Source organism: Ambystoma mexicanum, chromosome 11 (assembly GCF_040938575.1).
Source record: "Ambystoma mexicanum isolate Mex_15411 chromosome 11, UKY_AmexF1_1, whole genome shotgun sequence".
Classification (NCBI taxonomy): Eukaryota; Metazoa; Chordata; class Amphibia; order Caudata; family Ambystomatidae; genus Ambystoma; species Ambystoma mexicanum.
The window spans coordinates 1,111,330,623-1,111,342,781 of NC_090934.1; the positions used below are offsets into that span (position 1 = coordinate 1,111,330,623).

General features: G+C 42.8%; 1 protein-coding gene across 1 annotated transcript in view; it reads left to right on the forward strand.

Annotated features, from left to right (window-relative positions):
• The first annotated feature begins 330 nt into the window (after positions 1-330).
• The window catches only part of CHRNA5 (cholinergic receptor nicotinic alpha 5 subunit), a 498,396-nt gene continuing 486,567 nt past the window's right edge, over positions 331-12,159 (forward strand). Inside the window, exon 1 of the mRNA XM_069624420.1 lies at positions 331-727. Coding sequence (XP_069480521.1) covers positions 661-727 — 67 coding nt within the window. The 5' untranslated portion in view covers positions 331-660. The remainder of the gene's footprint in view (positions 728-12,159) is intronic.

A 12,159-nucleotide genomic window follows, 5' to 3' on the forward strand; every position in this document is an offset into this window, starting at 1 on the left:
CCAACTGAATTGTTTTTAATAAGCATTTAGAAAGTGCCAAATCCCGAGTGTTTTGGTGGGAGAGATTCCAATAATTTTTCTTCAGTTCAGTCAGAAGCATGGGTGAGGCAGTGTCTAATGAGCGATGATGGTAATTTGAATTAAAAAATAATAAAAGCCAGCCAGAGAGATGCTGTCTAATTCAAAGCGACGGAGACTGCCTGCGTTGTCATCGTGAAGTATATCTATGAATGAAAGCAACGCATTTTGAGATTCTCTGTGCTAAGATTGCATCTGCGCGGCTACCATAGCAGGGGCTCTCTGCAGCCCAGGCAGCTGTCACGTTCCTGCGTTTTCCCTGTTCTGATTCGAAAGAGTTATGGGCGAGGATGCTCTGCAGTGCCGGTGACATCCCCCCGCTACACTGCATGCAGAACCGCTGCACTAATAACCCGGAGGCCAGACCCCTGCTCTTGTTCCAATGCACAACACATTTTGAGCCGTCCCTGGGGAGCAATATGTGCGGTGCTTTTGAAAGCAATCTTGGTCTCTGCTCATCACCGTGCTGGTACACATTCACAAAACCCAGTGCCTGAGACCGACGACAACTGCCTGTTTCTGTAATGGGGGTTTTTACACCACAGACCGCGCTTTAAAGGCGCTTATTTTCCCCAATGCAAGATGGAGAGCTGTGAACGGTGGTTTATGCTGCTGTGCGTCTATTTAAGCGGTCAGACACGAGCTTCTGGTGAGTAAATATTCATTTTAGGAACGGTATGCACGATGTTTGGTTTGCAAATACAGTATTGCGGTGTGTTGTACGCGCACGGCCGGTAACTAATGAATGGAAGGAGCATATTTATAACACAACAATGACACGCAAGTGTGATCCGACAGTGCTTAGAACATGGATGTAAGGCTACACAGTTTAGTTCCCGTACATTCTCCTACTACGCCGCCTGCGTTTGCCATTGTAGCAATTAAATCAGTGTCATTGGAAGCTTTGTGCTTTAATTTCAGTAAAATAAAATGGAAAAAATGGAAGTACTTTGCAAAGGCACCATTAGAACTTGGCTAAAACCACATTGAGAGCGATTTTCTATCAATTCATGCAGTAAGTGATTGCCTGGACCATAAGACTGTTATTGTTGGTTACTCGTAGGCAGCTGCTTTTAGACACCTTTATGGAAAAATCATCTTATTGTGTAACGTTGGGAAAACTAATTACAGTGATAAAACGGCTTGGTGTTTATTTTTCATCCATACCAAAATACATATCTAATAATAAAAGTGCTCCTCGTTTTCATTCGTATTTAAGTTACTGTGTTAACCAATTGCTGAATTATCGAGGTGGTTTGGGTGCTATTCTAGTGCCACTGATCCATTTGAGAGCAATGTGTGTATGTAATGTCCGGGAGGTTTTACGACAATCAGGGGGGGCTTGGGTTCAGGAGTATTTGAGTTGTCTGCATTACACACAGAGTGAAGTTGGGCATGTCTTTCATAATCCAGTGCATGACTGAAGAGTGATGGCTGAAAGGTTTTCAGTGAATCAAAAAACGCAGGCAAAGCTCTGGGCAATTCTCCAGACCATCCGTTTTAGTTTTGGCTATTAGGTGGCGCTAAGGCACAACCTATAAGCCAAAACTATTGCATTCGAATACAGATAGGGAGAAATGGCATATGAGGAGGGACGCAAAGTTTGCCGGTGTTATTTGGTTATTTACCCACCCATTGACTGTCCATGGCCATGCTAATCCCTACGGCCAATCCCACCCACTTCCTGGCCCTCCCCGCCCAAAACACATCCTCCTGGGATCACAATGAGCTAGCTTTTATCAAGCCATATCATCAAAGGTTGTGTTTAAAGTGTCTGTCAGTTTTATTCAAAGCAGCATTCAGAGAGTTAATGACTAAATTGGAGCTGTAAACACGCTGCTGGTGTAATAAGAAATGGCTTAACCAGATCTGCCTTCAGCCACACTATTTGTAAGCACTATGCATGTACTTAACTGAACTCCTGTTAAAAACAATCATTGGCAAAGCCAACGGTTTTGGCTTGTGTATAAGTATAAAGCATTTGCCAGGCATTTCTATTATATGCTCAGGTACTCACACCATTTTGCAGCTACTACCATTGATTGCCACTTTATAAAACAATGGCATTGCCTTGCCCACGCCTAATAACAAAAGCCAAAACTGTTGGCGTGTTGCAGCCTGTCATGCCGTTACAGAAAGGGAAAGACCATATACAAACCAGGCATGGTCCCAACCAAAATGCATTCAATTTCCGAACTGCTAGGTCTGCCTGCCTTTTTACAGGTGGACAAAGCCGTATTTGCATATGACCTTTCCCATTCTGTAATGGCATGGGCAGGCTGAGAAATGGTGGTCTGGAGGGGTCCCCGTAGCACAGCCATTCGTTTTCGACTCATTCAAGACAGCCAACACTCTTTACTGTTGCATTTTGTAATCCAGAGCCAATGCACATGGACTGATTGTGGGTTGCAGAGCATAGAGGAACAGAAGAGGCACATGTTTAATTAGAAAGAGACGTCAAGCTTTTGGGTGCACATTTATTTTCTTTCATTTGGATTTTTCTCCATTGCTGTCCCTATGAGGGCCTCAGAGCCCATTACAAAGTTTACAAATCTTTTCAGGATGGGATAGGAAGATCAGGATAGACAGGGGATGGCAGGAAAGTTCATCTGGCTGGATTAGGTTTGGGAAAATAGGTATGTTTAGCAGCTTTTCTGAATGTGATGTTTGGGGGAGTGGTAGGGATATGGAGTGATAGGGCGTTCCAGGAGCTGGATGCCTACCGGGTGAATGCTTGTTTTATGTGTGCTGGTCAGTTTGCAGAGTGGAATACGTAGGGGGTTTTGTATGGCTTGTTTTGGTGTCTGTGCAAGTGATGGGTTTCAGTTTGTTGTGAAGGTAGGATGTGCCAAGATGTTGGAATCATCTGTGATTGGAATACCTTTACAAATGAAACCGCTAAAATCTTGGCTCAGCCTGTTGGGTAATGTTTCAAAACAACACTGGCTAATCCATTAGGGCCTGGGGCTCTAGAGCACTTAGTTTCATAATTTATTCTGCAATATCTCTCCATGTAATGACCAACGCCCACCCTACTGGGCAATATTGAACCCCCGCTTCTTAAATTACCACTCCACTATATGTAATTTTTATTGATTTACTAGCAGTTTATGATAGTGTTAACAGAGCCATATTTTAGGGACAAATGAAGGATTGGGGCTGTCCGACATGGCTGAAGTCCATACTTAAAGGGTTGCACCAAAACACTTGGGGCTGGGTGAGGTTGGACGATGCAGGCAATATGTCAGCAAGGGTGTCGATCAGCAAGGGGGGGTCAAGCAAGGTTGTGTCCTGGCCCCCCTGCTTTTCAACCTGTATCTGGCCGACCTCCCGCATAGGCTCCCTGTGTCTATTGGATGCTGTCCAAAAATCAGGGGTTTACCTATCCCTTGTTTGCTCTATGCTGATGACTTGAAGATTCTAAATCATACCCTCTGTGGAGCAAAGGGAATGTTTGAGGAATTAATAAAGTACGAAAATGACAACGGCTGACCACAAATATGGGAAAAACAAAGGTAATGTTGATTGCAGCAAAAAAGGTAACTCGACCAACCTCCTCTATAAGCTTGGATAGCCTGGATTATGTTGACAAATATCCCTATTTGGGATCAGCGATGAGTACAAAAAAGAACTATATATACATCATTGAAGCCAAGAAAAACAAGGCCCAACGTTTGACCCATATGATTGCCAAATTTGTAAACCAGACTTCAGGCTATTCTTTTGAAGGGACTGTTGCATTATACAAAGAAAGCTACTGCCATATAGCATTGTATGGTATGGAAGCCCTGCATATGAGAGAAGTGGGTTGGCTGGATACACTGGAGGGTTACTTTTGGGGAAAAGTATTGAGATTCCCTTCCTCCACGCCGGTTGAATATTTTAGACTTGAATTGGGATTGGTATTGTTGAAGGTCCTGTTATGAGTTCTGGGATTATTGCCTAAACACAGAGTCTGAGGAGGTATACATAGCCTTGTATTGGGTATGGCGCCATTTTGTTAAGCTGATAAATGCTAATACAAGATTATCCACAGTAGGAATTAGTTTACATTGGCGATTAAAGTAGCCCACAACAATTTTACAATTAAGAAAATGTAATCTTAAACTGGTGTATGTTAAGTTATATTGGTTTCATAGTCAGAAAAGTGAATTTCTCACCACTATTTTAATGAATATGCTTTTATGTAAGAGTTTTGAACAAGATGGGGATAGCAACCAGCAACACACATTGAAATGAAAAAGGAGATGTCAGACGAGATTGTTTGTGTTATTATTGTTATTGGCAAAGTTTTAAAGTTTAAATTGATTGACTGTATTGTATTACATTGTTGAAAAAGTGTTTACATTTGTAAAGATTCTTTCAGAATCATAAATAAATAAATAAATAAATAAATATTTAACTTGTTATATTGACAGCAAAACAAATAAATACCTTGCTACAGAACTGTAAAAATACCAACCATCACCCCCCAACTTCTCTTCTAAAGTCCCCCTTCCCCCAAGGAATACCATGTCCCCGCCTTGAAACCAAACCTTCGGTTTCCGTCAACCCTACCTTTACCCACATTCCCAGTCCCGCCCCTCATCCATATCCGGTTCATCCCTTTTAGGGACATTCTTTCAAAAGCATCATCTTCCACCAGACCTTCACATGTTTTCCTGAGCATTCTCTATTCTTTTATACCAATTTTCTAACTTCATATACGTTACCTTGCACTCCTTACACTCTGACAACGTGGGGACCTTCCCAGACCCCCATACCCACATACCTCCTTTAGCAAGAATACAAGCCCAATCAGTTAGAGTTTTTGCATGAATGGTGAGAGAGGTGCATCTCCTCACACACCCAGCAAAGTTATCAAGAGGCCCACCTTGATGCCACCCTTAACTATAGTGTTTGTCACTCACACCACCCACTCCAGCACAGCCACACCATATGGTGAAATATTCCCACCACGTTCTTACACTTTGAACAGACATCATTCTCCCTTCTTCCCACCTTGGGAAGTACCTGTGGTATATAATAGATTCAGTTTAGAATCATTTATTAGCTCGAGCAGGATAGGTTATTAATGCAGGGTTCAAAATTGCAGGGAGCTATTTAGCTCCTGCTTCTAGCGTTGGAGAGCCTGGTTACCTTGACACCAACATCTGGCATTAGGTCAAATGAACTCTCTGGAAAAACAAACGATTTAGAAAGACTGCTCCATGACCGTACGGAGTGGTCTTTCTAAATCGAACTGTCACGCCCCTGCCACACACGAGTGCGCACAGTGGCTGACAGCCACACCAGGACCCGGAAGCGCTGACGACGGATACCGGGTAAATGTATGTTTGTGTGTGTGTGTGTTTATGTATATATTTTATATTTGTGTATGTTTTGGGTTGGGGGATTCTAGGGTGGGGAGGGAGGCGGGGGGAAGGGCATCCAGCCGATCTGGTGGCTGGAAGAGCAGGCAAGCATACACTGTGTACCGCTGCTCTTTCCAGCCACCCTGAGGCCCTTCCCTGGGTTGCGCCATCTTGATTGTGGGAAGGCAACAGGGAAACCGCTCCCTGTTGCCTCGCCACATCCCTGCCACCCCCCTACCCGAAGGATTTGCGTTCCCTTTCCCCGCCCCCCTCCTTACTTCCCCACTTACATGCTGAACCGGCACTCCTTCAGTCCATTGCCGCCATGGACTAAGTCACTTTTCCTATGGTGGTGGCCATCTTGGTTTTTAATGGGAGATTGGGCTTGCGAAAATCGTGCGCAACCCATCTCCTGTAAAAAATGTTTTAAAAATGAAACCGTTTGAACCCCGGATGAACCCTGGGGTTCGAATGGCTATCACCCCCTTGTCGGGGGTAAGACATGGCTGGTAACAGCCCACAGCCTTCACTGAGGCACTCACTTAGCTTGGGCCTGCCTAGGCTCGGTCTGGCTGGTCATTACTGCCTATGTCTACACACCGATGCAGGGTGATTGCCATATTAGGAACCATCAAGAGCACAACAGATCATACATGAAGGGCACAATGTTTACATTTGCATCTCATGGGACACTTAGATTTGCGGCACGCTATGTACTAGCTCCCAGTAGCCCAGAGGTAGCTCCTTCCTACCGGGGGATGCCAATACCCAGGAGCTAGTTTTAGCTTGTGCTTGACAAATATCAATTTCGAACTCTGTTAATTGCTATTTCTCTTCCTGAGACCAAGATACATTCCCAATCCCAGTCATCCAATGGACCCACGTTCCTTTCCCATGTACCTATAAGCTTGCACAGCAATTTAGCAGTGACCACTATTTCCCATTTATAAGCTCTAGAAATCGGTTTCTGTGAAAGGTTTTCAGCACTTGTTAGTCTTTATAGAGGTGATTCTTGGGGGAGATCAAACACCGCTCCACCCTCAGTTGTCTGTATAGTGTTTTCCTCAATTGCAGGTACTGATAAAACAAGCTTCTATCCAGCCCAAACTTGTTCTGCAATTCCAAAAAGGGCACAAAGCCCCCATAAATTACCAGGCCACCCACATTTCTCACACCTTTCTATGCACTGCCTTGTTATCCCTGGATATTGTGACGTTTCCGCTAATAGTCTATTGCCCCATAGTTGCTAGTACACCGCTACTCTTGTTCCCCCTCCATTTCTATTGTTAAGGTGCTCCTTCTTTTTACTACCAATTTGCCCACTGGAGGGAGCTCTTGCAGGTATTTCTCTATCCTCGTTGATGGGTTTTCCTCCCCCAGAAAAAAAGCAATGGTTTACTATTGCCAACTATATTGCCCAGAAATACATTTTCAAATTTAGGAGCTTCAGTCCTTTTTCCTAAACTGAGTTTGTCAAAGTATCTAGCCCAATTCAAGGGACCTGAGAGTACCACAACTACTTTCTCAATCTTCCCTCTAGCTTGTCGAATTCCTCAAATGGAACATCATTGTGTGGTCTGTAGGGCATAAAAGAACTTTGGAAAAGCTATCACTTTGAATAGCACAACACTTACCAATAATGTTGATGGCAAGTAGGCCCATCTCCGGACATTTATAAGGAATCTGCCTATCAACGGATTCCAGTTGAACCTAAAAAAATCATTAGGCCTAGTTATTTGGATTTCTAAGCATCTAAACAACTCCCTTGTGGCACGACAATTCCAACCAATTTTTACTGTCCCCATCCCCTCCTGTTACCACAAAGCATACCGCCTTGTCCCAGCTATTTTTTAGCCCACCATATTCACCAAACTGGCAGAATATCTTTTTTCGATTTTTTTTATTAGCATTTCTTTTATAGCATACAACAAACCCAACTTTCCCTCCCTCGCCCTGAACAACCCCTGGAACCCACCTCTCTTCCCACACTCCTTTCCCCGCCCATTTTACAATTGCTGATTACATTGGTGAGGATTAATTCTCCACATTAATATATGCAAATGTTCTCGTCTTAAGCAATTCCAAGTATGCAACATTATAGTCTTTAGATAAGAAGTCTAGCACTGCTTTCCAGTCTTTAGAAAAGGTAGATTGATCCCCCTGTATTTAGTATGTCACCCATTCCATTGTGAGAAAGTTCCAGATCTTGGTAAACCATTCTGTGGGTTGAGGCGGCTCTTTCGTTTTCCATTTTTGGGCGATCGTAAGTAATGCTGCCAGTTGTAATATAGAGTGTGCCTTTTGTGTTGGTTTTGGTTGCTTTCTAAAGTCTTTTTCCATCATCAACAAAAGGCATGTACGTAAGGATCTTGTCTTTTGCATGGGGAACATTTCATTCATATGCTTGTTTACTATCTGCCAACATTCCCTCAATACTGGGCAAGTCCAACAGACAAGAACCTAGTTCCCCACTCCTCCACATTACCTCCAACATTTATCCCACAATGATGGATTCATTTTCTTTAAACGGGTTGGGGTATAATGCCATTGAACCATTATTTTGATCCAAAACTCTCTAATTTGGATTGATCGTGTGAGCTTGGGATTGATTTCCATAGATTTTCCCAGTCGGTTTCTGATATCTCCGCCCCCAAGGATATTTGCCATTGTCGCCTGTAGCTAATTGTTCCTTTAGTTTCCAACTTCCCCATCAACTTTTGAAAATTTGAATGAAGAGCTGTGTCCCCTGATTCGAATGTCACACATTGTTTTAGGGTGTGAGTTCTCTTATCGCTGCAGCGTTTACCGGTGGAGCGGGAATCCAGTGTCCCACCTGAAATTACTGGAATCTAGCTTTTTCAGTTAAACCCATCTCTTGGTGACATTGTCTAAATGTTTTGGCTTCAGCTCCCTGAAACATATCTCACATTTTTACATAACCTGCTTGTTTCCATTCCTTGAATGCATTTGGCTGTAGGCCATGAGTAAACTGCAGGTTGAAGAACAGTGGAGTGAGTGGGGAGGGATATGTGGTCCATTTATATCCTTTAACTACAGAATCCCAATTTTCTTGCACTACTTTCGTAATGTCACTCACGTGCATATTAATCGGGCAGTATTTTTTTGCCAACCATAGTGCCTCAATAAGTCGGGATCCCCCACTGCCTGTTCCATCTGTATCCAACTTTTTTAGGTTTCACCCATGGACCATTCTTTAATTACCCTGATTTGGGCTGCACGATAGTATTTCAACAGGTTGGGAAGGCCCATTCCGCCCTTTTCTGTTGGAATCATTAACGTACTTAACACGACTCACAGGGTTTTATTCTGCCATAATGCGGAAAAATGAGAGAGGCACCCTCACTAGTAATGCTTGAAAGATATACAACGCTTTAGGAAGAGTGAGCCGTTTTATGGAATTTATTCTGCCCATTATATAGTGAGGGGGTGCCACGAGTATAGCTGTGTTTCTAGCTCATTTAGCAATGTGGGGTAATTGGCTGCGTAGAGTCATAGTAGTGTAGGAGTTATTACCACTCCCAGCAATTTTATACCTGCCCGTGCCCATCCAAATTGGTTTTTCCCGTAGTTCTTGCGTTTCAGATAGTGAAAGGGACAAATGTATTTTCTGTGTTTGTCGGACCTTTGCCAGCAAGGGTTTCAAATAGAGTGCATACAGCAATGGCGACAAAAGGCACCCTTGTTTGGTTCCCCGTTGTAGTTCAATTAATGCTGACAAATAACCGTTTATTTCTAATCTCACTGAGGTTTTTTTAAGAATTAGATCTAATCAGTCCCATACATTTTGACCGAATCCCATTTTGATTAAGGTCAGAAAGAGGAATGACCACTCCACACGGTCAAAGGCTTTCTCCACGTCGATAGAGATTAGGGCCGCTGGGATCTGCTTTTTTCCACTTTCTCCAGGATATGACACACTCTACGAATATTATTGTGTGTCTGCCTGTTTTTAATAAACCCTGTTTGATCTGGATGAATTAGGTCAGGCATAAGATCCACCATCCTATTGGCAAGAATCTTAGTAAAAGTGTTTGCATCTATGTTAATTAAAGCTATTGGGAAATACGACTCACAGTTTGTTGGATCTTTGCCAGGTTTAGGGAAAATAATAATTTTGGCTTCGTCCATAGATAGAGAAATTTGGTGTGTGTCCGCAAATGAGTTATATAATCTGGTCAGTATGGGGGCTAATAGGTTGCCAAACTTTTTATAAACACTGGCCGGATATCCGTCTGGGCCTGGGCCTGGTGATTTGTTTAAAGGGATATCCCGAATTACCCAGAGTACCCCTGAGGGTAACTGAATCTAAATATTCTTTTTGCCTCTGTTTATCAGGTGTTTCTGACGTGTAAAGATTTGTGTAGAAAGAGTGAAACTGTGTAGCTATATATATGGTTTCTGATGTCATGTCCCCCAAAGGCAGTTTGATCTGTTGTATAATTCTTGATGCTGTTTTTTGCCTGAGTTTAGACACAAGTAAGCGATCCATTTTATTAGCTTTTATGTAGAATTTCTGTTTCAGCATAAGGAGGGTTTTCTCAGCTTTCTTGGCTGTTAAGTGGTTTAATGTATCTGCCACAGCCCTAAACTCTTTTTGAGCATGAGGACCTAAGTTTCTTTCCATTTTCTTTAAGATTTAAGTTCATTTCTCCTCCAGCTCTACTTCTAGTGCAATGCTTTTTTTATATCTGTTGGCCTCTGCTGATATAAGGAACCCTTGCATTGTTGCCTTGACGGCGTCCCAAATAATATTCATAGGCGTCTCTCCCTCTTTGTTTTGCTCAAAGTATTCTTTTATGAGTTCAGCTGTCTCATCGATTACCATTTTATTTATTTATTTATTTATTTATTACATTTATATAGCGCGTAGGTAGCCCAGGATCATTGTGGCGCTGTTACTTGTAGAGGCACTTAGTTACAATGGGTACAGGTTGTGCCTTGGGTTACAGTGAGGCAGGATCCTGTGTTCAGCGATAGGAGGTATCATACAGCATAATACATCATACATGTTAGTGATGAGAGCTTGAACATATGGTGTTGGTTAGGTGAACAAGGAAGTTTTCATGGCTTTGCGGAAAGCAGTCAGTGAAGGTTCAGCTCGCAGAGAGGTGGGAAGGGTGTTCCAGTGTAAGGCAGCAAGGTAAGGGCAGCTGGCGCCCCCTGCTCTAGCTCTTTTTACCCTAGGTACAGAAAGCATATTGGCATATGGTGTCCTAGGGGGTCCATGGGTCCATGGGGTCGCGTAGTAGCGTTAACGGAAATCTCCATGACCAGAGTCTATGTTTCTCTTTTAATATGTTCAAATCTACTGTGATAAGAACATGATCTGAAAGATGTATTGTGTGGTTCTCAATTTGTGTGATTGAGCATAAAAGTATGGTGGAAGTCCATACGTAGTCTATTCGGGAGAATCTTCTGTGGACGTGTGAATAAAAGGTATAACCTGTGGGATGTATTTACCCATGCATCCGAGCCATACCTCAAAACTGTGCAGTATTGACATGGAAAACATCATGATGGCCAGAGCTTCCCAGAAAATGCACAGGGAAATGCATGAAGAATAGGCTGCCACTCATTTTTGCCAATGTTATGGGCACAGAAGGACGCTGCCTAAAACCACCATTGGACTACCCACACAGTAGTCTGAAACCATTGGGAATGGCAATGCTGATTGCCAAAAGCAAACCCATAACTGTGGAGAATTCATTTTCTTAAATCCCAAAAAGGGGTGCAGTACCAGTACTCACCACTATCAGAAAGCCGGCGTTTTAAAACAACACCAGATTTTACTTTTTGTAGAAAACTGAATAACTGAGCCCAAAACATGCCAAAGAAAGACTTACTGAGAGGTGGATCCAATGTAAAGCTATATTCTGAAGTGACTTGAAGGTTTATAACAAGACTGGCTGAGCTGTGGATTTCAGCAGTTTAAGTAAATTTGGACTGAAAGACACTAAAAATCTAAATGTTTAAAAGAAATGAGTGACCTACTTTTGAGTGTCACATAGGTTGCAATTGTTTAAATGTCATAGTTTTAAACTTAGAATCAGCATCATAGCTGCATATGTAAAAAAATGTCTTGACTTAAACTGGGTAACAAAAAGTGACATTTTATCTGAAACCTGGCTTAAGGAACTGAATTCTGCCCACCAGCCACCCCCATCAGGAGTGAAACTTGAGTCACAGCTGTGTTCCCAGGCCTATCTGCCTTTTGCTGGCCACACTAAGGATATGCCATCTCTCTGATAATTGAATTAAGGGGAGCCCCCACAGAATACAGGAGCTCTGAACAAAGCCCTGTCCTGACCCAGGCAGATGGTTTATTGCAGATGTCGTAAATGTAGCTTCCTCCTGGAAGTAAAGGGGAGGGGCACTGCCTGTGAGAGCAAGCTGGCTTGGCAGAACTGGAAAAACCAGAAATTCAACCTTGTGCTGGAGGAAAACCACACCCCTTTGGGGCCAGAACATAAGTCTAAAAAGATGAATAACTCATAGTACGGACTTGTGAAAATTATTTAAATGATACCATAATTCTTGTGATTTTTCTGCCCACATTTTAAGAGGTTTTTAGAACCGGTGGCATGTTCAGGGGGGTTTTAGCGGAAAAGAGGATATTACTCAAAATGTGTGCATGTGAAAAATCTGACACTTCATCAACTAATGTCCATACTCCTTGCGCACATGTGTGTAAATTTGGGTTAATGTC